The 24,792-nt window shown below is 41.8% G+C and overlaps 1 protein-coding gene across 1 annotated transcript; it reads left to right on the top strand.

Annotated features, from left to right (window-relative positions):
- Positions 1–462: 462 nt before the first annotated feature.
- On the top strand, positions 463–24,662 carry LOC138596205 (kinesin-1 heavy chain-like). Its single transcript, XM_069667820.1, has 26 exons — positions 463–588; positions 3,559–3,646; positions 3,966–4,039; positions 4,147–4,251; positions 4,350–4,398; positions 4,493–4,548; positions 5,727–5,814; positions 6,725–6,849; positions 7,080–7,184; positions 7,514–7,659; positions 9,103–9,251; positions 13,859–14,058; positions 15,998–16,066; positions 16,352–16,558; positions 16,655–16,798; positions 18,771–18,959; positions 19,186–19,303; positions 20,109–20,164; positions 20,252–20,361; positions 20,447–20,548; positions 20,632–20,692; positions 22,147–22,218; positions 22,791–22,895; positions 23,018–23,231; positions 24,348–24,459; positions 24,656–24,662. The coding sequence occupies exons 1-26, from the start codon at positions 463–465 to the stop codon at positions 24,660–24,662; spliced, it is 2,877 nt and encodes a 958-aa protein (XP_069523921.1).
- The last annotated feature ends 130 nt before the right edge of the window (positions 24,663–24,792 follow it).

Raw genomic sequence — 24,792 nt, 5'->3', positions numbered from 1 at the left:
CACTCTGAAGTCCCACGTGACTTCTCTAAACAGTTATTGGCCCCACCCTGTTCACAGATGGATTTTTATCTATTGTGAGCATCAAAGTGCTTATTTCTGTCGTTTTCTTCTGACATCATCACGATTATTTTTTAGCTGAACATCTTTTATTTCATTTTTATAGCAGCTCAATATAAATACACGAGTATTTATCAGAAGTCTCTGCAAAGTCTATTTATATAAAAAGTTTATTTGTAACGACAAAGTGCCTGACGTAAAGTTTGATTCTTTCTTTCTTGGAAATGATCGGTAATTTCTTCCAAGTAAATATATTTTAGGACTCTCAGCACAGTTTCCAGTCAGCTGAAACATCTCCGTCAGGGTCGCGCCCTCCCCCTCGGCTGCCTGCTGCTTTGCTTTCTGTAGCTGTCTGATTGACTGTAACGGGAGGACGGAGCGCTCCATCCATCCACAGCGGCGGAGATGGCGGACCCAGCGGAGACCACTATCAAGGTGGTGTGCCGTTTCAGGCCGCTGAACAAGTCGGAGGTGGCCCGGGGAGACAAGTACATCCCCAAGTTCCAAGGGGAGGACTGTGTGCTGATCGCGGTGAGTTTGTTTCTTTGTTCCCTGCTCGGAAGATAAATGGACTTCATCGCTACCCTTCTTTCACTTTCAGCTAATTAATTTCACTTTGTTATTAGTATCACAGAATAAGGAAGGCCCAACACCTTCCCTGAGTCACTTAATCTTGCTATAAAGAGAACTTTTTATGCAAAGTTTTTGGTAACACAAATGGACCTCTCATGTCTTTCCCCCCCTTGCTACAGCGTTTATTCTAAGTAAATTATGTCTGAGTAGAGTTGAGCCTTCAGTAAGCTTTAGCTCATGTTTATGAAGTTTTTTATTGGGTTAATAAAGCCGTGCGTAACCAAGCTCATCTATGGGTGTCTTGCGCTTTTACGCACGGACTTTTCTTTAAGGTTTGCAGTTCTCTGGTGTCTGTTTAAAGTAATGTCAGTGTCTGTTTATCTAGAAAAACTTTACACTTACAGGTTCAAATTCAAACATTGTTAAGTGTAGTCACTCCGGTAGGAATGTATCTATTGTAACTTATTTTCATCTGTTTCAGTTAATGTTTTGCTACAGCTTCCCCTGCTAACTTTAGCATGCTAATGTATTTGCATAGAGTTATGATATTGCTAGCATGTGACAATATTAGAGCTGTGTTTGCAATAAGTGTAGGATAGTTCATGATTATCTAAGCTGAAGCTGGATGTTGAGCAGAGAATAGAAGTTAAAGCTCCTGTGAGGAACTTTCAGTTTGTGTGGATTTTGGCGCCCCCGGTGGACAAAGCCGTACCTCTTATCTCTTTGCTGATTTTGTTCTGTACATGCTTAGGTGGTGGTTTTTAACAAAAACAGTCAAATGTATCACTCACTTTCAATTTTTGCCCTGGAAATGTAAACAAAGCAATCGATCTTGTTGCTGATCGTCTGCTTTGCTTTTGTAGGTAAAGAGTAATGAGAATTTATTTCAATCTGTTTCATGACCAGCAAAACACTTTTCACAGGAGCTTTAAAACTGAGTCTTGGGTTGAAATGTTGCTTCAACTGTGAAAGAAAGCTTTGCTTACAGTATCACATTAATTGAATTGTAAGCACTTTATCGTGTATTGTATGGTCTGATTATATGCAACGCACAGCCCATTAGTCATTAAATATCAACCTAGTTTGTACTTTTGGAAAGATGTGTGAGACAGTGCTTTCCACCACCATCACTTAAACAGCTAATTGTGGAATATGTTTTCGTATCTGTTCTGGTCTGAATCTGTATCTCTCTATTATTATAGTACGTCATTTGAAGCCCTGTGCAAGGTGCATCAGCCTTTATCCAGCTAATTATAATGGTTGTATAGAGATAAGCAGACAATTTAAATTTCCATGGCTAACAATAAACCATGTTGTTCATGACGATTGAAAATGAAACACATGAATAACTGCTTTGTTCAGACTCGCAGTCACAGACTGACCATTGATCAGTCGCTTAATGTGGATTTATGTGGATGTACTTCAGCAGAGGTCCGTTCAGTGCAGATCATATCAAAGACAGAATAACAACAGGCCTGTTTTTCCTCCGCTATTTATATAAAGTTACACAAGGAACATTGGTCCCAAAAAATCTGAATATTATTGTTTTGACAGATTTCTCCCCTCACCATATCATATATTGTTGTTTTTTACATACTGTAAGTCTGGGTATGAGTTCCTGCTTATGTTTGCTGTTGTTTTTCAGTTGTTTATTGAGAGAAGTGTCCACCGCAGTGGGTATTTGGACGAGAAGTAGTACCGGGGGAGGGAAGAGGGAGTTATTGTTATGAAGCCGCTTTTAAGCATGAGTTTGGCGTTCTGGAGAAGATTAGACGCATGTTGAGCGTGAGAAAAAAGTTAGCCAACCTGTTTGTTGTTTTTTCTTGGGACACCTCAACCTCGAGTTAGCTGTTGCTGCAACGCACATCGCCTCTTCATCATTCTTTCTCCATCCATCTAGCTACCCCGCAATGCTACAATACTTTAACCTATAGTGTTCTCCATCAAGAAGCATGCAGACATTGTTACAAGTATGTTTTCAGTCCAGCTGACTGCATCTGTGTTAGTTTTACTCACATTTAATTTCTGGGTCATGTATTTATTGGAGGCACAATGATTTTCTACTTTTGTTTCATGTGTTCATTAATGAAGTGAGTGATTAATGATCCCTGCGTTGGTTAAACATTTTATATTAGGAGGAACACAAAGAGAATCTGACATGCAGAATTATGATTCTGAAAAAGTAGTTTTACAGCATTCATATTCGATAAGCTCTACAAACTATCATTGGATCCTCTTGCTGAATAGCAGCCGCTGTGGCTACTGGTTAGCCTGCTATCAACAGGAATCGTCACCACGTTACACTCAAGCTAGTAGTGTCTTTATGGAGTTATGGTTAATGCTAACGCTAAAATGTAGAAAAGCATAAAGTAGCACAAGTAGAAAAGTCATAAGCCAAAGCTACACAGCAATCTGAATTGCTAATGTTAGCTATCATTAGCCACCGTCAGCTAATTGCCCCAGCAGACAAGTTATGCTTTAGAAGCCAAAGTTATCAAGCAAGGCTTTGTTGTATTACTTATGAATTAATCTTTTCATTACTTAGAACATTGTGTCATTTGTTCTTTTAAAAGTCATTACCACTGGCTTATAAACCGAAATACCATGTTAGCAGCATGTTAGCCATTGCACACATCATATTTCATTGATTAAATATGGTGTGCCCTGTGCCCTGTACTTTCCCCCACATATAAACTATGCACAAACAATCAAACAGGACACAGCGTACGGAGGGTATACCTGCTTTTCTTTTCTGTATGCTGTCCAAACATCCCTCCAAGTATTTTTCACAACTTTGCTCATCTGTGTGCATTGATTGCCCAACTGAGTGCTTGATTACTCCCCAATTTTTGGGGACATTATGTGTTTACAATGTTGTAAATCATGCTTGTGTTACTGATGCTCATCACTGCCTCTTCTTCTGCACAGGGAAAACCGTACTACTTTGACCGCGTGTTCCAGTCCAACACAACTCAGGAGCAGTTCTACAATGCTGTCGCTCAGAAGATTGTCAGAGGTAAGAAGTACAATAGAAAGATTGCCAGTTTAGCTAGGTGGTTAAATCATGCGTACCATATACTGAGGCTACAGTCTTCGATGTGGCTGGTTCGACCCCCACCATCTGCCCTTGTCGTCCCCTTTCTCTCTTCCCGTTTCCGACACTATTCACTGTCTTCTCTCTCTCTCAATAAATGCATAAAAGGCAACAACAGCAACAACAAAAAAAGAAGTACAATAGAATAAAGAAGTCTCAGTGGCCAACACACTAAAACCCTTGAAATACAAACATGAACCTCATTACAAAATGTGTTATTTCTTTGTCTTGATGTGTGCAGATGTTCTGGGGGGCTACAATGGGACAATATTTGCCTATGGACAGACATCGTCTGGCAAAACACACACGATGGAGGTAATACAAAGCATCAGTTGCTGCTGTTAACGCTGGACAAAGACACTGAAAAAAGAAACGCCTGAATTTTTGTTTTTTACGTTTTTTCATATGATTTTCTCCTAAAGGGGAATCTCCACGACCCAGACATGATGGGCGTCACTCCCAGAATCGTTCAAGACATCTTCAACTACATTTATTCCATGGATGAGAACCTGGAGTTTCATATCAAAGTACGTTAAAATCTAAATCAGATGCTCCGATGCTTTTAAATGTCCTCAAGTACTCGTCCTTTTGTTGGTTAAGTTACAATGGAAGCTTTGCTTTGCAGGTTTCATATTTTGAAGTCTATTTGGACAAAATCAGGGACTTATTAGATGGTATGTTTTGGGTTTTCTTGTGACTTAATTCAGATCTTGTTCCAAACAACATGATCAATTAAGATGTGGTGTTTTCTCTCCGTCTCCTCCACAGTAACAAAGACCAACCTGTCTGTACATGAGGATAAAAACAGGGTGCCCTATGTCAAGGTGAGAAATCTTTACAATGATTGTGTCTGATCAAGTTTTTGTCACAAGTTTGTCCCAGATATTTATAATGCATTATCTAGGACCAGTGTTGTGACCAAGTCATCTTTGCTCAAGTCCCAAGTAAGTTTCACGTCCTTTGGTCAAAGTCTCAAGAAAGTCTCGAGTAATTTTTTAATGGGCAAGTCAAGTCAAGTCAAGTCACAGGTCATGTCAAGTCAAGTCGAGTCCTTAGCTAAGGCAAGTCAGGTCACTTTTTTTCAACCCAAGATCCAGCACTCTTACCTGTAGTATCCGGTCTTTATAAAGAGAAAAGACAAGGTGTTAGTAGCCCGTCTAATAATGATATTATTGTCCAATTTATATAACCTGTTCAAAAAGTATGACATTTAATTGTATCTGTATTATCTTGGCACAGACGCAGCCATGATGATGGTCTGCTCTGAGACAGAATTGAGTAGTAACAAGTACGACTGATGAGGCTTCTCTTTGGGGGCTTTGATGTTACGAGGAGTTTGACTGACAGCCAGTCATCCAATCATGACAATCACATACCGGGGAGCTTTTTGAGATGTCCAATCATTCCCAGTTTGCGCTGCCTACATACTTGATAGTTAGACAGAAACTTGACAACATTGAATTTTATCATTTTATATTTAACAGCTAACATTCAAACTTATGAACACACGCAAGTCATCCGAGTCATCATGCCTCAGGTCAAGTCTCAAGTCATTAACTTGAAAGTCCAAGTCAAGTCTCAAGTCATTTATTTTTTGTCAAGCCAAATCGCATGTCATCGAAACAGTGACTCGAGTCGACTCGAGTCCAAGTCACCAAGTCTCAAGTCCACATCTCTGCCTAGGACTGACATAAAAGAATATGATGATATCTTACATCAGAGACTTTTTCAGTAGTTGTATTTAATGGAATTGGATATATTATCTTTTGTATTGTTGTTAGATATAAGATTGATATAATAAGAAAGAGGAATGAAGAGCGATATTAAGAATATGAAGGAAATGAAGTAATAAGCTCACTCTTTGTTTATACCTTCCCCTGTGAATGCACCCTCCTGATGCAGAATGTAATCCTCTCCTCAGCTAATAATTGCCTCTCTGTAAGTCTGTCCTGCTGCAGGGCTGTTAAACACAGCGTTTCCTTGTGATTGCATGTGTCCCCAGGGGTGTACCGAGCGTTTCGTGTGCAGTCCCAACGAGGTCATGGACACCATAGATGAAGGCAAAAACAACAGAATCGTGGCTGTCACAAGTGAGTTCATGAGTGCCTTCGGTGCTTCTGCCTCTCATGGGTTTAACCTCACCGAGTCTCCTGACTGCAGCGAGACTCCCATCAGCCAACTCACTGTCTGTGTGCCTCAACCGTAACCACATAATAAGGGGAAAAAAGCAAAAATAGGCTCATAATACAAACTTGATATCAATAAGTATTTCTCATCTCAAACAACAAAAGTGTTAGTATTCTTTGGATATACAAGGAATTAGCAAAAATGTCTTAAGTTGTTTCTGAATAAGCTAAGCATTAAAAGCCCTCTTAACTTATCGAAAAAACAGCAAGGATCCCGCACGGCGAATAATTTATCAGGGAGTGTATTTTGATTTTATAGTTTGACTTATGTCCCATCTGTTAACATGGAGGAGGCAGGCTTTATGACCTATACTGCAGCCAGTCAGCAGGGGGCGCCGGAAATGTTCTGGCTTCACTTTTAGGGAGCTGCCATGTCGTCCATCTTTTTATACAGTCTATGGTCGGGACTAATTTGAATGAACACCACATGGATGTAAGGTCAGACTGCGACCCTTCTTTCAAATTTCAGTTTGTTACACATGTTACAAACTTTATGTTATAAAATTGTGATTTGGAGGGGCGCCGGTTAAAGTGCACGTCCCATGTACAGAGGCTACAGTCCTCGATGCAGCAGCATATTAAAAACGTTTTGTCGATTGGATTAATGTTATAAACCTATGACAGCCATTAAAAATCATCCAGAAATTTCCTGTGGTTTTATCTTAAATCATTGTAATTTGTTAATATATGTCATAATTATCAATACTCATTAAACTAATCGAAATGATTGATAAGTAAAGCTAAAAATGTATGTTCAAAAATTCATAAATGCTCATTGTGTGTGTGTCTGTGTGTGTTCATGTGTGTATGTCAGACATGAACGAGCACAGTTCCAGGAGTCACAGCATCTTCCTCATCAACATCAAACAGGAGAACTCTGCGACTGAGCAGAAACTTACCGGGAAGCTCTACCTCGTCGACCTGGCAGGGAGTGAAAAAGTATGTTTCCTCACTTCCACATCTGTCCTTCACCTCTTTCAGTCTGCCGCTTTGTAGCTTCATGTTTTATACATCTGCATTTCTCTCCTGCTTCAGAAACCATCTGCTAAAACCTGAACGAGTATTATGTTGTAATAGTAGTGTCTAACTCCACTCCACCATCTTTGAGTGACCCTGTCAGTCTTCTTTTGGCCTTGTTATGTGATCTCTTGTGTCTGTGTGTTTGATAGGTTGGTAAAACCGGAGCAGAGGGCACAGTGCTGGATGAAGCCAAGATGATCAACAAGTCCCTGTCTGCTCTGGGAATTGTCATCTCAGCTCTGGCAGAGGGCTCGGTGAGACATTCATCACTTCCTGGTTTAATCCTGTGCTCCCATCATCGTAACATCCATTAATTAGCCTGTTTAAGGGGGAGGCTGTGATTTAAGTCCAACACAGAAGTAAGGTGGAAAGCCTAGCTCAAATTTTTTACACATTGACGCTTGTTGAATCTTGATTCTTACATTTTATTTAGGGTTGGTAACATGGTCAGGTGAGGTTTTTGTACACGTATTTAAAACACTGAGCAATCATAAAAATGATGGCTGAACACCTATAGTCTGACAAACTCGTTATATCTTAAGATTTAATATAGAAATAATGAATTATCTTTGTCCTCTGTCAGAGCTACGTGCCATACAGAGACAGTAAGATGACCAGAATCCTGCAGGACTCTCTTGGGGGGAACTGTCGGACCACCATGGTCATCTGCTGCTCCCCCTCCGCTTACAACGATGCTGAGACCAGGTCCACTCTGCTGTTTGGTCAGAGGTACACAAACACACACACACACACACACACACACACACATACATTCATATTAATAATATAATCTGTACATCCCACTGCAGCAAGATCATGGATATTATATTGTAACATTTTGTCAGGGCTCGCTGCAGTGCTAAAAAAAGATGTAGTAAACAAAAGACACTGAAATTTATTATAACACTGACAAAGAAGCCATATTTAATCTTAACCTCTCCCATCATGGCTGATAGTAGTCCACTTAAAGTTATAATCTTGAAGATCTAAGTTCCCTTCTCTCTGGCGGCACCTATGGCGATAAACGGTAATTGTGGGATCACACTTCCCAGATATCCAGACAGTGTCGCATGTGTGACGTCCATGGTCGGCTCCGGTTGTAACTCTTGATTTTCGGTCACTTTCACTTTTAGACTGTTTGTCTTCATCTGAGCGTCGAATTTGTTTCTTTTTCTTTGGATTTTCACTTATTTTTGAAGTTGTATCTGTAGTCATCGATCTTTCCTTTGTTTGTTCAGCCATAGTAGATTACTGTTTACTCGCAACACTTGCAGAGAGCGGAAAAGCAGCCGCTTAGCTCCGCCTACCCTCTCTGGCAGACCAACCACTGCTGGGTGATGGAAAACACGTCACTAACTGGGCGCTGCTTCTGATTTTTTCCACGAAAGTCGCACCAGACGCCAAGACATTTATTTAAATGAAAATCTTAGAGATTATTACTTTAATAGGAATTATATCAGAGCTGATAACAATCCAGTGTATCGGATGCATTGCTACTTTCTGACAAAATTATTACAGATTCTGTTTGATCTCATTTGTGGTTTTGAAGAACCCGTTATCACCAATAAAATGATTCTATAACCTGAAACACTACAAATGCTAACTATAATGCGGGTCAGACGTTCCATTGCAATAGAAATAATTTAATGTGGAGTTTAGGAGATCTGCTACCTTTTGATGTTAAAACATTTTCAGAACAGAACAACTTACCTACTACTGCAGTCGGTGGTTTTCACAATTGACATGTTCTTGTAGGAGCCAGCGAGGGATCATATGTTTGTTGCTGCATCAGTAAGCTCCAAGGATCGGTCATAGCGAGGTCTCAAAGGAGGATGAACCACTGTGCTTTTAAAAAATCACTCAGGCTTTCTGTGTCTTTCTACTTCCAGTCTTATTTTGCTGTGCTAAACTACCAACCTGTTAGCTGTAGTTTCACATTTAGGATACAGACAGACATTGGTATCTACTTTCTCTTCTTACTCAAGGGAATAGTGCAAATATCTCCACTATGTTAAATTGTTCCTTTAATGCACATATAGTGTAGTACTGAATTTGAGGAGAAACAAAGAGGGTGAAACAGCCTCCTGTCAGTGTCTCTCTGCAGTGAAACCATTTGTGAGTGGCTGGACTGTTGATATTTAAAACATCCAACATCAAACCGTTTCCCACCAGGGCAAAGACGGTTAAAAACACGGTGTGTCTGAACGTGGAGCTGACCGCAGAGCAGTGGAAGAACAAGTGGGAGAAAGAGAAGGAGAAGAACAAGACGCTGAAAAACACCGTCACCTGGCTGGAGACGGAGCTCAACCGCTGGAGGAGTGGTGAGGATTACACGTCCAATATCTTCTCATGTTTTTACATTGTATGCTACGTTATTACTTTGTCTTCATCCTTTGAACAGTGTTTGAAGTGACTGTATGCTTACCTGGAAATGTGTCAAAAAAGAATATCTGTTTAATGCACAAAAAGCTCTTTACAGGCTACACTTTGATAATGATGTAAATGAAAGAGGATCATAACTTTGGTTTGGATTAGATAAAAAAGCTAAAATTAGAAACCTTGTATAAGTTATATCACTCTCTCTCATGCTCTCAAGTATCACTGTCTTAGTTTGTTAGAGATGAATTTCACTATGGTCCTATTTTGGGCTTGAACAGGGTTATGCTTTAAGAAAGAACTCTTTGTGTCCATATTAGCAATGCCATGGAGAATACTGGTGTATTTATCTTCAGAAAAAGTGCATGATCATGCTAACATTTGTCGACAGATTTACGAAATTTTGTGTTGTCATAGGTCTTCTTCTTAAAGTTGAATTCATGGTATTTTTAACCGAGGCCTAATTCTTACATGGTTTGGGGTCTAAGTGACTGTCAGGTATAAAAGGCTTTGCTCCAATAGATTGTTTAGCTGAAGGACAGGCTGTGATCGATGCAATCTCTATCTAGGCAGGGACGTTGATTTTAGGGACGGCAAGTGCTTGGTTTCTGTTTGTACTATGCTTGTAGTCCGAGTAATATTGACCAATCACGTATCAGCAGGCTGTGGCGTGTGCAGGAAAAACAGTCCGTGTGGATAGGAAAAGCAGGCGGAACATGATGCACCGTAATGACATCCCGGCTCCCATCAGCAGCTATCTGACGACGATTTAGCTTCTTGTTAATCTCTATAAATAGACATCTGCAACAAGTTCAGCTAACAATCCACTCTAGACGCTGTGTCACGAAAGCCGTTCAGCGTTCAGATTTTCCGACTTCCCTGAATGTATCAGGAATGATCGATCCGACCTCCGTTCAACAAACGAGCATTTTAAAAGCAGTTTTCTTCTCCTCTTGAGGACAGAGCTGACAAAGATTCATTTTGACTTTTCACAAATCTGCATCATGATGTTGACATTTCGGCAAATGTAAGATCCGTTAATTAAAGTAACAGTTTCTTTTTCTGTAAACAGTGCAGCATATGGAAAAGTCTTGACTGGAAGTTGTTTATGCTGGCGACACGCCCGACATGTTCACTGTTGTCCCCAGAGGCTATATCGTCGTGATTTAATCAATGCAATATTATCTGTCAGGGCAATAGTACTCGGTCAGAATTCTTCTGCTAAAACTGCTTGTTCTGTCCACTCACAGGCCCAGATCTTTATTGAAACTGGCTGGCAACATTTTGAAAATTATCCTTTTTGTTCTGGTAAAATGCAGAGATGTGGACTTGAGACTTGGTGACTTGGACTTGAGTCTACTCCAGTCACTGTTTTGATGACTTGCGACTTGACTTGACAAAAAATAAATGACTTGAGACTCGACTTGGACTAATAATAATAATAATAATACATTTTATTTGAAGGCGCCTTTCTCGGCACTCAAGGACACCGTACATAGATATATATATATATATATATATACACAAAATACACATTAAAAGAGAGAGAAAAAACAAACAAAACAAGATAAACAAAAGTGACAAAGCAATTAGCGTCATGTGGAATAGGCAGATTTAAACAGATGTGTTTTGAGTTTTGATTTAAAATCGGGGAATGAATCGATGTTTCTGAGTTGGGGTGGTAATGAATTCCAGAGACGGGGAGCAGAGGGGCTGAATGCTCTGCTCCCCATCGTGGTGAGACGGGTGGAGGGGACAGACAGGTGTAAGGAGGAAGAGGATCTGAGGGAGTGGAAGGGAGTGGGAACATGGAGGAGGTAGGACAGATATGGGGGGGTGAGGTTGTGGATGGCCTTGAATGTTAACAGGAGGACTTTGAATTGAATACGGAACTGAACCAGGAGCCAGTGGAGCTGTTGGAGGACAGGAGTGATGTGGTGGATGGAGGGGGTTCGAGTAATGATACGGGCAGCTGAATTCTGGACCAGTTGAAGTTTATGGATGGATTTGTGAGGGAGGCCGAAGAGGAGGGAGTTACAGTAATCCAGACGGGAAGTGACGAGACCGTGGACAAGGATGGCGGCAGTGAGGGGGACGAGGGAGGCGTGGAGACGACTGATGTTTCGTAGGTGGAAGTAGGCAGACCGGGTAATGTTATTGATGTGGGATTGAAAGGATAGTGTGTTGTCAAGGATGACACCCAGACTCTTAACCTGGGTGGAGGGTGAAACGGAGGAGTTATAAATAGTGAGGGAGAAGCTGTTGGTTTTGGATAGAGTGGATTTGGTGCCAATGAGGAGAACCTCGGTTTTGTCACTGTTTAATTTAAGAAAGTTTATGGTGAACCAGGTTTTTATTTCAGAGACGCAGTCAGTGAGGAAGGTCGGCGGGAGAGTGGACGAGGGTGAAGTGGTGAGGTAGAGCTGGGTGTCATCTGCATAACAGTGGAACTGAATATTAAATTTGCGGAAGATATTGCCGAGGGGAAGGAGGTAGATGATGAAGAGGAGGGGCCCCAGGACAGAGCCCTGGGGCACACCTGTAGTGATGGAGGAAGGAGTGGATTTAAAGGGCTTGAGTTGAATGAATGCGAGTGCGGCCAGAGAGGTAAGATGTGAACCAGTCTAATGGAGTGTGGGTGATGCCAATGGAAGATAGCCTGTTGAGGAGGTCGGTGTGACAGATGGTATCGAAGGCTGCACTAAGGTCGAGGAGGATGAGGATGGTGAGGAGTCCAGAATCAGCTGCCATAAGGAGGTCATTGGTGATTTTGATGAGTGCTGTTTCAGTGCTACGGAGTGGGCGGAAACCGGACTGGAACTGTTCATACAGGTTATTGTGGGATAGGTGAGAATGGAGTTGGGAGGCAACTGTTTTTTTCAAGGATTTTGGAGATGAAGGGTAGATTGGAGATAGGATGGAAGTTGTTGAAGTTGGAGGGGTCGGCGCCAGTTTTTTTCAGAATTGGGGTGGTGGTAGCAGTTTTGAAGGATGTAGGGACAGTTCCAGTGGTGAGAGAGGAGTGGATGATGGCAGAAATGAGGGGGACCAGAGAGGGGAGGCAGGTTTTAACAAGTTGTGTAGGGAGGGGGTCCAGTTGACAGGTGGATGGCTTGGATTTCTGGATGAGTTCTGAGATTTCTGAGAGAGTGGGGAGCTGGAAGAAGGTGAATAGGTGTGTGGATGGGTGAAAGTCGGCTGAGATGCTGAGGTGAGGGTTTGAACGAAGGTGCTGGTGGATATTCTTGATTTTTTAATTGAAAAAGGACATAAGGGAGTTGCAGAAGGTGGTTGTGTACAAGTTAGGGGGGAGAGAGTCCTGGGGTTGGGTGATAAAACTTGACTTGCAAGTTAATGCCTTGAGACTTGACTTGCACTTGAGGCATGATGACTCAGATGACTTGCGTGTGTTCATAAGTTTGAATGTTAGCTGTTATATATAAATTGATAAAATTCAATGTTGTCAAGTTTCTGTCTAACTATCAAGTATGTACGCAGCGCAAACTGGGAATTATGACTGGACTCAAAAAGCTCCCCGGTATGTAATTGTCATGATTGGATGACTGGCTGTCGGTCAAACGCCTCGCTATGGCAACACGCAACATCAAAGCCCCCAAAGAGAAGCCAGTTGTACTCGTTACTACTCAATACGATCTCAGACCAGACCATCATCATGGCTGCGTCTGTGCCAAGATAATACAGATACAATTTATTGTCATACTTTTTGAACAGGTTATATTGGCCAACAATATCATTATTAGAGGGGCTGCTAACACCTTGTCTTTCTCTTTATAAAGACCGGATACTACAGGTAAGAGTGCTGGATCTTGGGTGGAAGAAAAGTGACTTGACTTGCCCAAGAAAAAATGACTCGTGACTTGCTTGAGACTTGGACCAAATGACTTGAGACTTACTTGGGACTTGAGCAAAGATCACTTGGTCACAACACTGGTAAAATGTCTTCTTTTCAACTAGAAACAGCCATTATGTCGCTCTGTACAAAGCAATCCCATCAACAAAAACAGCAATTATTCCATTCAGAACACAGAGTTGCAGCTACCTTTATCTGTTGGTTTGTTGATATCGTAGTGTAATTTTTGGTGTTTGAAAGGGTTAGCTCAGATCCAACACAACATATTAACACAAACAAACTCAAGGCAGCAGTACACCAGCAACTCACAAGTTATGGAGTTATAATGACTGTTTTTGTCAGCGGAGTCCAGTAACTTCAAAGAGAGTGATGTAACAGCTGTTTCTGGTTAAAAAATAAAATAAATTAAGTCTTGCCTGAGAAACAAGCACTTCATAAATGTACTGTGATCGGGCCCATTTGCCCAGAAAAATGTCAGCCCCTTTCGTGGTTGCTGGATGAAGCAATGCACTGGAGCATTCAATTCAAAGTTTACACTTATTAGTCATTTAGGGCCCAAAATATGAATAAAATGATAATAATATGGCCAAGGTTTAAAATAACTCAACGGAGGGAGAAGGCGAAATGTCACATACACTCAGAGACACCTGGACTGATGTCTCTTTCTGCTGCCCCCTGCAGGAGAGAGTGTGCCAACAGAGGAGCAGTTTGATAAAGAACAGGCCAAGGCAGAGGTCCAGGCTCTGGACACGGCACTCAACAATGATAAGACAGCACCCAAGCTGCCCCTCAGCACCCTCCCTGGAGTCAAACTCACAGACGCTGAGAAAGAGAAGTACGAGGCAGAAATGGCCAAACTCTACAAGGAGATGGACGACAAGGTGAGGACTGATCCAGAATACACTGTTTATGATACACAGTCAGTTTACTGAGAATGTCTCTGTTACATACGCTGCATGATCACACCTTCCCGCAACCTCCAGGAAAGTCTTTTTGCATATGCTGATGTACAAACAGCACTCATGGATATAGTAGTGTATTGGCACGCTTTCTCTGCCAGTTCTGCCTGTAACATGGTTTGACGGTCAAGTCAGAACATATCATTTATTGGTTATAATTGCAGTACATGTAGATAATAATGTGTTGATGCCAGTAAGTTTGGTGATAATAGTATTGTGGCTTTCTATGGCAAGACGACATGGACATAAATGGTAACAAAGCTGAAGTGTTTACTCAAGACTTTAACATCAGTGGCTCATGGCTTCACTTGCTCTTAATCCTGTTCACTTGGCATGACTGGATATCTTTCCTGAGTTCATAGATAATATTCTAAAAACTGTAATTCAAAGCAATTCAATTAGTCATTTTCCTAACAATGTATGTACTATGAATCAATCAGCTGTCACCACGGCTTGAAAGTTTGAGGGAAGGGTGCGTTTGGTGCAGGGCTGGCTCAAAGCATAGGCGCCACGTTCTGTTGGGCGTTGGCTTGAGCCTGAAATATTTTTAATGAAGCTCCGTTTTTAAATGCAAGTCTACTGCAAGACTGATACCTTCTCTCTAAACCTCTCTTCTCTCTACTCCGCTCACATTTACCGTCACTCTGCCGCTCTCTTTCTTTTACTTTCTCGACCACTCACTCAGCGCCCCTTCCTGACGGTTACAAGAGAGGAGAGGAGAGATGCGATGTGTTCTTTTGTCGTACATATAAAGTATGTTCTGTTGTTTAATTAGCTCGCCCTACTTGTCTAATCACACATGTAATACAGACAGACAGATAGAATGACAGACAGCATATAAGGGAGGGGAAGAGAGACAGCAGCATGTGATGTAAAGAGACAAAGAAACTCTTATGTGTCTATAAATGAAGAAAAACCCTTTTAATATGACAGTAAACTAATGGTAGCTCATGAAATTCACATTTTTTTCACTTGCAGTCAATAAATGTTAAATGATAGCAGTTGAGGTACACATTTTTCAATTTTCAATGATTACTTTGAATGTAAATACACAGTGCATAAAATTGCATCAAAATGGGAGAATCCCCCAGACCACCCTACTGGTGTATAAGGCCCCACAATGTCCTCATATCCCAACACATTGTAGCAAGCTTGATCAATCTTTATCGCAATATCAAATCTAATCATCAGGTCTCTTCTGGATAACCGTGTTGCACACTGATATGCAAAATAAAAAAGGATATTGTGTGGCAGAAAAAAATGATATTTTACCATTTGCAGTGGGGGCGCCAAATTCTAAACTCGCCTAGGGCACCATAATGGTTGGTGATACAGAACAGAGTGAAAATAGGTGATGTGTCAGATGATCACATCTGAATCTCACAGTATGACTGCTGCTCCACAAAAAAAATGTTTTACGCGACTATTTAAAAACACAAGGTTTAGGACTGCTGTTGCTGTTTTCTTTGAGACAGTGTTTTTATTTAAATAATTGTTGAACTATGATGAAAAATAGATCAATGCATCTTATAAAAAGATTTTCCCCCACAGGTGCAGGGATATCAAAGTCTATTCCAATGTAATAAGTGTGTTAAAATGCAATATTATACATAATATCCCAAATTAAATTTATTATTGCACCTAATATTACTAGAATTATCAAAATTAATCTCAACTATTAATCCTCTCACAGTGTCAGGATTCTATAGCTTGGTCCTTCTGACTAGCAGTTTTTCTTTTGGGCAGCAGGTGGCGTGATTGGCTGCTGTTCTGTATTGCTTGAGGTTGTAGTAGAATAAACAAGTGATGTATTATATTTCTCCTTTCCTCTCTCCTCTCCTTCATCCTTTCCTTTCTGCAGGACGAGGAAATCAACCAGCAGTCCCAGTTGGTGGAGAAACTGAATGAACAGATGTTGGACCAGGAGGAGGTGACCAAACTCCCCCCTTCCTCTCCCCTCCCTTTCCCTTACCTCCAAACTCCCCCACTGCGTCTCAGCACCTCCAGCCGTTCCTGTTAGCACAAACCCAGCCTGACAGCTGATAGCAGACCATTAGTCTCCCTGCAGGAGAGGTCAGACTGTAGCTCACCCTCAGCAGGCAGCAGTGCAGCCTCACAGATTGAACACATTAGCTGAACAGAAATGTAGTTTGTAGATCCGGCTATGAATATCTGACTTTACTCCCTTTTTATCACTCTCTATCCTCACCCGTAGCTCCTATCCTCCTCCCGCCATGATCACGACAAGCTGCAAACTGAACTTAACCGGCTGCTGGCGGAGAACGAAGCCTCCAAGGAGGAGGTGAAGGAGGTGCTGCAGGCCCTGGAGGAGCTGGCTGTCAACTATGACCAGAAGAGTCAGGAAGTCGAGGACAAAGCCAGAGAGTTTGAGGCTCTCAGTGAGGAGCTCAACCAGAAATCGGTACTTTTATTGATCAGAATCCATTTGAAAATCTGATTACACGAGATCTTACATCTGATAATTCGTCTATTTATTTATGTTCTCATCCTCCAACAGAGCTCTCTGGCCTCCATCGACTCTGAGCTCCAGAAGCTGAAGGAGATGACAAACCACCAGAAGAAGAGGGTCACTGAGATGATGTCATCATTACTCAAAGATCTGGCTGAGATTGGCATCGCCGTGGGAAGCAACGACATAAAGGTTGGAGACATTGTGACAGAGCAACAATGGCTAGCTGAAAGGAAAATTACACATTTCAACACCTGCTTCCTATTTGACACGTTTGCTTCAGGTCACATGCTTCAATGTATGTGTTCCTGTAATGTAAAATTATATGCCCTTTGGTTCTGCTCATCAGCAGTCCATTCATCCTCATCAAGTATGCAACAGATACTTAACTCACATTAGGAAGGACTTTGTGTGGGCTGCAGCAGACAACTGTTTCTATTGTCAGCTCCTCTTTTTTCATTGTTTAATTCATTTAGTTTGTAATATGCCCCGCAACCATTTTCCGATGAAAGTGTCTTCATTAAATTGCTTGTTTTGTCTTAGAAACAGTCTAAAAGCCCCCAAAATCTGCAGTTTATTATCACAAAAAGAACAAAAGAATAAAGTGTCAGTAACATTCTTAAAAATCCTCAATCCTCAAGATTGCCAACAGCACAGACATCAGAATACTTGTACAACCAGTAAGTCAAAACCCCACAAATATTCAGTTTACAAAAAGATATGAAACAAAGAAAAAGCTGGATCCAGTAAATCTTTGGTCTTTTTGCTTCATAAATTTCTGTGCAGCAACAATTGACGCTTAGCTAAGTCACGTCCCCCTTGGTTACTGTTGCTACGCCTGTCAAGCTTTCGCACCGGCATGTAAATACTGTGGCGTTTCAACTATAACAGTGAGAGATGTTCAAAGTGAAATAATAGGGAAAAATCCACACACTGGATCTCCTAAAGTCACAACAGGAAAGCCCAACAAAATCCTGTACACACAACAATGGCACAACCCAAGGGGTGGTAAAGGAAAAGCTGTGCCCATATCATCTGTGGTGGTACCGAAGGCCAGACAGAGGGGTAGGCAACTTGGCAGTTTTTAATCCGACATCTCTCCTCTTCAGTTTTTGGCTTCGGTAAAGGAAGAAAATATGACACCCCCCCTCTAAACTTTGAGGATATCTGCAGATTCTATATGCACACCGTTTCGGCATTTTTCCTTGTTCTGAAAGCTTGACGCGCCCAAGTTACGGTTGCTAACGTAGGATTGGACAGTGGCCCTTCAAGGGAGTGGCTTAGCGAAGGGTCAATTACTGCTGAAGTTTTTTGGAGAAGTATAATCATGCACCTATGGTGTGAGCGTCTCCCTTTATCTCTTCTGCTTTATTGTGTTATTATGACCAGACTTCATGTGAGCACACTGACCCTCGTGTGCAGCGCTCTGTGGAACATCTACGCTTCAACAGCAGGTTGAAAACAGTTTCATTTTTCACTGGTTCTAGTTTCTCGTGTATTCCCAGCAGCAGAGTTCAAATCCTGCCCGATCTATTTTAAACTGCACGCCTCTCTGAAAGGGAAAGGTCAAGTGTCTCCTGTGGAAACATACAATACCTCCAGTTTGTTTTTGTCAATCGCCTAACAGTACTGAAGTGGGAATTTAACCTTAACCTCTGCCAGAGCTCCATCCTACACCTTAGAACTGCAGACCATCGTTGTGTCTTATATTGTGTGTCTCTTGTACACTGCACATCTAAAGATCAACTGTCAGACAAACTGTCCTGCCAGAAGAACAAAAAGTCAACCAATGAATTCATCCATCAAAACTGATTAATCCTTAATTCTTACTCATCGAGCAAAATGCAAAAAGTTTGATGGTTCCAGTGTGAGGATTCGCTGCTCTGTTCTGTTTCATATCATCGTAATTTAACCAACAACTGTACATAAAGATGGACGACGCGTCTCCTTCTTCTCTAATTGTACAAAATTGAAGCTAAAATACCCCCCATAACGGGCGCTGCCATGTTGCGATGTTTGACATTATTTGGAGCCAGAGTATCGGGAACATTCCGGGACATTCATCTGACAGAAAATGATACTTGCTTTTGCTTTTAGTGTAACAGACAAAATGATGAGCACATCCTCTAAGGCCTCATTAAAATGTTTTTTTCCGTTCTCTCAGCAACAAGAGAGCAGCGGCCTCATCGACGAAGAGTTCACCGTGGCCCGTCTCTACATCAGTAAGATGAAGTCAGAGGTGAAGACGATGGTGAAGCGAAGCAAACATCTGGAGAGCACCCAGGCCGAGAGCAGCCAGAAGATGGAGGAGACGGAGATAGAGCTGACTGCCTGCCAGCTCCGCATCTCCCAGGTAACTGCTGCTTAGCACCGCCAGCGCTTCCATCTCGGATACTGTCACCATAGTGACAGTAATGTGGCGGTTAATTAAACTGGCTGAATATGCAGGTATCAATCAAACGGTTGCTTAATAAGCTGGTAAGTTTTTGCCGTTCTGACACTGTTTGTTCTGGGTTTAAATAACATTTGCTGTGTTTCTTTAAATATACATTTTTAATTCATTTCTTCTTGTTTTTCAGTATGAAGCGAAGATTAAATCCCTGACAGACTCCCTTCAGAATGTGGAGCAGAAGAAGAGACAGCTGGAGGAAAATGTGGACTCCCTCAATGAGGAAATAGTCAGGATCAAAGCCCAGGGTGAGCACATCGTCTGCAGCATTAACCCTATAATGGTCTTCCCTGGAATGCATTTGAAGTTGTGATACCTGTTTCAAAAATGCATAGTACTTAACTTGCGGTGACCATATATTCAAGCTCCCAAACAGGGACCCTTAAGGGAACTGCAAGTTCATGTACATGTATAAGATTATTGATGTACCAACGCCGTGTTAATTGGGATGGGAGACAATTAGAACACACATTTCAACATCAATATCATGAAAGCAGCTTTTCCATTGCTGTGGCACTTAAAGAGGGGGTATTATGCTGTTTCACATTTTAAGTCATATATATAATGTTGCAATGTTGGATGTCCAGACTAAACGTGGGTGAAGTTTCAAATCTGTTGGTAAAAGTATGTTGGAGTAATCCCCAGGCTTCTCAGCTCAGTCTGCAGGCTGCTGTGAACGTCAGGTTTCACAGTTTTTTCTACATGCTGTACTTTGTGACCTCACAAAGTGCAGGGAGGGGTTTCTTAAAGGGACACAGCTGACTGAGTCGTTTAAGGCAGAGGCTGTATGAGAGCCTGCACAGAGCACCAGTGTGAGGAAAAGGAGTTTTTTAAACTGTAAATTACGCTAAGCTACTCCACAGGTATCACAGAGTGAAATATGAAGCTTGAAATGACCATAATACCCCCCTTTAAGGGTATCACAAGTTCCTTTTCATATATAAGCTTATGCATGTACCATAGGTGCGTTCATTTGGATGGGATACAATTATTTCAGCACTTAGTACATATGCAGATACTTTTAAAACCACATTTTGTTTTATTTCCTTCCAGAGAAAGTCAACACCATGGAAAAGGAGACTGAGATCCAGTCTGCCAATGAAGTCAAGGTACTTTACCACTTAGCTGTCTCTTACAAGTGTCTTCTCCAACTACTGTAGTACACTTTACTACTATAGCTGTTTATGTGTCTCCAGGACGCTGTGGAGCAGCAGATCCTGTCTCACAGAGAGGCCCATCAGAAACAGCTCAGCAGCCTGAGAGACGAGCTGGACAACAAGGAGAAGATCATCACAGAGCTGCAGGAGTAAGACATGACATCAGCCGACACTTCTTCATCTGTTAAAGTGATCATTAGTCCAGTAATAATGTTGTTCCTGACATGTGTTTAGTCTGAACCAGAAGATCATGTTGGAGCAGGAGAGGCTGCGGGTGGAGCATGAGAAGCTCAAGGCTGCCGATCAGGAGAAGAGCCGCCAGCTGCAAGAGCTCACGTAAGTCTTCCACGCACAGTCTGCTACAGCCTGTTTCATTTTATACCATGTGTATTTAGTAACAGATATTTTGCGCTGTGCAGGGTGCAGCAGGACAGACGGGAGCAGGCAAGCCAGGACCTGAAGGGACTGGAGGAGACTGTGGTCAGTTTTTGCATGTCCATTTAAATCTGTATTCAAGTAAAGGGAGAGTTCACCCAAATCACCAGAGAGAAAGTTTCAGTTTGATTTTAAAAATAATAATAAATAATAGAGGGGAATATAATTTCATTTAATTAGTGATTTTTGAATAAATTAACTGCGACATATCGATCCAACAGCATTTTCCCGTTTACCCTGGATAGTCAGTTTTTAAGGCTACGAGCATCATCAGGTACAAAAAAGATCACAAATCTATCAGGATGCTTAAATATATAGTCATCTAAAAACAGCCTTGAAGTTTACTGAACTATGCAAATTTTTATCGTGCTGTCCCAAAATGCATTGCACAAAGGATATGGAGGAGCTCGGACACCTGAAAAATTAACTAATTGTGGATGGTGGTAAGACAGTTTCTCACTCCTTTAAAGAAAAAGAAAGAAAAAAAATAAAAATCCAGCAGAATTTTTTCATTTTGTAAAATAAGATCAAGCTGAGAATGCTGCAGGACATCTCTACCTCATGATTTAAAAGTCGCTATCATGACGACATGTTTTAACTAGCATACAAACAGCAATGTGTATCCAGTCTCTCGCCCAAATATGGTCACTGCTGACTCAAGAAAAACAAGATGGCAACAGCCAACATGTCACTGAAATATTATCTTATAAATATTACCCGAGTTTCATTGTCAAGAGGTGCTTTTCGACCAAAAGTTCCAGGAACTTTTAGTTCCAGCCATAAAACGTGACAAACGGGCCGGTATCATCATTTGTTCGACACTACAGTTAGCTTGTCACGCTTTATTGCATTGCATTCTTCTGTGACCCCATCTCGAAGCACGATGATAGCAGTGAGTCTGCAGCTGCAGTCTTTTAAACATGGCGGGTGAAATAAAACACTGTGAGTACTCGACCAATCAGAAACGGTCAGCACTGCAGGCCCCGCCCTGAAAGTTCCTGGACCTTTGGAAAGTACTATCCCTGAGCAGGGACTTTTCAGGGTGTAAATCAATTTCCCCGGAGCTAAAGTTAGACCCTGGTTCCTGCTATCGAAACGCACAGAGTTCCTCAAAAGGTTCCTAGTTCCTGGGGAAATTTTTTGGCCGTTTTGCTTTATTAGATATGACAGCTGAGGGACAGAAATTATGGGGAGAGGAGAGTGGGGGATGACATGCGGCAAAAGGCTGAGGACAGGTGTTGAACCTTCGGCCGCTGCGTTGAGGACTGTAGCCTCTGGATACGGGGCCGCCTCTCTACCCACTGAGCTAAACCAGTGTCCTGTCTGAGATTCATTATATCAATTTTATTCACTGAGCTGTGAGCCTCAGAATTTCTATTCTATTCAATACACTTGTATATAGGTAGAGGCAGAAAAGTGAAGGATATCTTAGGTCGAATTAACCCTTTAATGTCCACGTACAGTTTTTCCTCTGAGCCGTGTTTCTCACCTTCCCACAGGCCCGAGAGCTGCAGACACTCCACAACCTGAGGAGGCTGTTTGTCCAGGACCTGTCCACAAGAGTCAAGAAGGTAAAAGTCCTGACACTGTGTTGTTGGCTCATGGTGCATTACCACCGTAATCATTATCCTGCTATATCTTTCTGTGTGTAATGACCTATAGAGTAACATCACATGAGCTGCTGTTGCGTAGGCCACAGCATTTACCTGGAATGAGACAAACAGATCCATATTTTGCTCGCGCGCCGGCTGCACTCCATTTAATTTGCACCATGATGAAATTTTAATGAATCCAGGGAACACAACAGAAAGTCTCTGCAATAAGTAGGCCATCTGATTCTTCAAAGGTAGCAGCTGTAAATTAGGGATCCAGGCCGTCGGCGTGCCGCTCATCTCCAGCCCTCAGGCTGAGACTCGACGAGACAAACAAAGGGAAAGCATGCTTTCTTTCCTGGAAGAGAATATGTCACAGTGTTGTACTCATCCAGAATCTGAGACATATCATGTGATCTAGCCACAAAAAAGGATGCTCTGGATTCAGGTTTATAGTAAGAACGACTGATTGCAATGAATCAGCTGTTTGGAGGTAAATTACTAAACAAGGTAAAACGTGGATTTATAAACTGTTTGTTTTGCTTGAGCAGAAAGGCAAAACAGACTCAGATGACACAGATTGCAGTGCTGCCCAGAAACAGAAGATCAGCTTCCTGGAGAACAACCTCGAGCAGCTCACCCAAGTTCACAAGCAGGTAAAAATATGAACAACCAAAAATCTGACACAGTTTTCCCTCCCGAAACGAATCGAATAAAAGATTTTCTCCACATTTTGTGTCTTCTCCCTCTGTGAATAATCTGTTGTCCCCTTCTTAAGCTGCTACGGGACAATAATGACCTTCGTGGTGAGATTCCTAAAATGGAAAGGCGTCTGCGAGCCACTGCTGAGCGGGTCAAAGGCCTCGAGTCTGCTCTGAAGGAGGCCAAAGAGAACGCAGCCCGCGACCGAAAGCGCTATCAGCAGGAGATGGAGCGTATTAAGGACAACGTCAAGCCCAAGAACATGGGCAGGAGAAACTCAGCAATAATAGGTAGGTGAACACATTCACAAAGATATATGAAACTATATCTTGCAAAGGATAACAAATTCAGAGTGTGTTGAATAATAATTTGCTGACTTTTTGGAGCAAGCACCATCTCTGATTAAAGCATAGGGTGACATCTTTTTCCTGGCTGAGACTGAGATGAGTAGACTGATGCCACTCACATGTCTGTGCAATCAACTTGGAACTAGGGTCAGGAGGTGATTAGCTTAGCTTAGCATAAAGACTAGAAGCAGGTGGGGGGAAAGCTAGCCTAGCTATTCTCAGAAAATATAAATTGTCAAAATATTAGCTTTAGGTGGTTCTTGGTTCAGCTTTAGACAGAGCCAAGCTTATTGCTTACCTCAATCTGTTTCCACTCTTTATGCTAAGCTAGGCTAATTGCCCCCTGACTGTACCCCCAAATGTAACACACAGATATGAGCGTAGTATCAATCTTCTTCTCTAACTCTCGGAAAGAAAGCAAATCATTGACCTCATCCAGGTCTACTCTCATCCCGCCCACTACGCTCTGCCAATGAAAGGCGCCTGGTACTCCCATCACAACAGGGCCCTAAGTCGCTAACTCTTCTCCTCATTAGTCCCCCGGTGGTGGAACGAGCTACCAAACTCCATTCTGTCCACAGAGTCCCTTTCACCTTTAAGAAGAAGCTAAAGACCCAGCTCTTTATGAACACCTCTGACCTTAATGATATTGATGCTATTGATGATGATAACATTGAGTTGTATGTAACAATGTAACATTGGATGTAGTTGATGTTGATTAGAATATTCATGATGATGATGATGACTATATTGACCTTGTTGATGTTGTTGATAATGATTAAAACAACAACAACAACAACAACAACAAATACTTAACGCACTTGAAGCTGTCTGTTGGCACTTACTGACGTTGTTCCCTCTGTCTAGGTCGTTGCTTGTGTTGTATTAACTCTGAGATGTACGTTGCTTTGGACAAAAGCATCTGCTAAATGAAATTGTAATATTGTATTGTAGAAAATAAGCTTGTTTGCTAAAATACAAATAGTTAAAGATGAAAATGAAAAAGTTTAAGTATACTCTGGACAAACTGTTCTCTGTATGTGATCCATGTTTTATCAGCCAAGCCCATCAGGCCAGGCCAGCTGCCGGGAGCTACTCTGATCCCCGGACTCAACAGATCCAACCTCATCCAGAACAACATGCCTGCTGGCATCAAGGAAGGAGACGACAGGTGAGGGAAGAAAACACACACACACAGCTGTTTGCAGAACACAGTTACAAAAGTCTCGCCAGTACTTTATTTGTTATGCAAATGAAATGGTATAGGCATTCATGACCTATCCAGGTCAGCCATCCATGTAGATGTGTCATGTATATGAAAAAGGAGACTAAATGTCTTTATGTTTCTTTCCTGTTTCCCCCTACAGCAGCTGAGGTTGGAGTTACATCACCCAAATAACAAGTCAAAGCCCCAGTCCCGGAACATTTTTCAATCCAACATATTTAACTAACCTGGAACCATTGCACCATTCCTCCAAGAACTCATCAGAGTCTGTACATACTG

Source organism: Semicossyphus pulcher, unplaced genomic scaffold (assembly GCF_022749685.1).
Source record: "Semicossyphus pulcher isolate SPU_LCO1_2020_fin unplaced genomic scaffold, fSemPul1.0.p SCAF_18, whole genome shotgun sequence".
Lineage (NCBI taxonomy): Eukaryota > Metazoa > Chordata > Actinopteri > Labriformes > Labridae > Semicossyphus > Semicossyphus pulcher.
This window is presented reverse-complemented; position numbering and strand designations above follow the sequence as displayed.

Excerpts from the sequence above, each read along its gene's own strand:
- LOC138596205 (XM_069667820.1), top strand. The coding sequence starts at position 463 with ATGGCGGACCCAGCGGAGACCACTATCAAGGTGGTGTGCCGTTTCAGG. Across the intron at positions 5,815-6,724 it reads CAGAATCGTGGCTGTCACAA|ACATGAACGAGCACAGTTCC; the intron begins GTGAGTTCATGA and ends TGTGTATGTCAG. Across the intron at positions 20,549-20,631 it reads CGCCAGCTGCAAGAGCTCAC|GGTGCAGCAGGACAGACGGG; the intron begins GTAAGTCTTCCA and ends TGCGCTGTGCAG.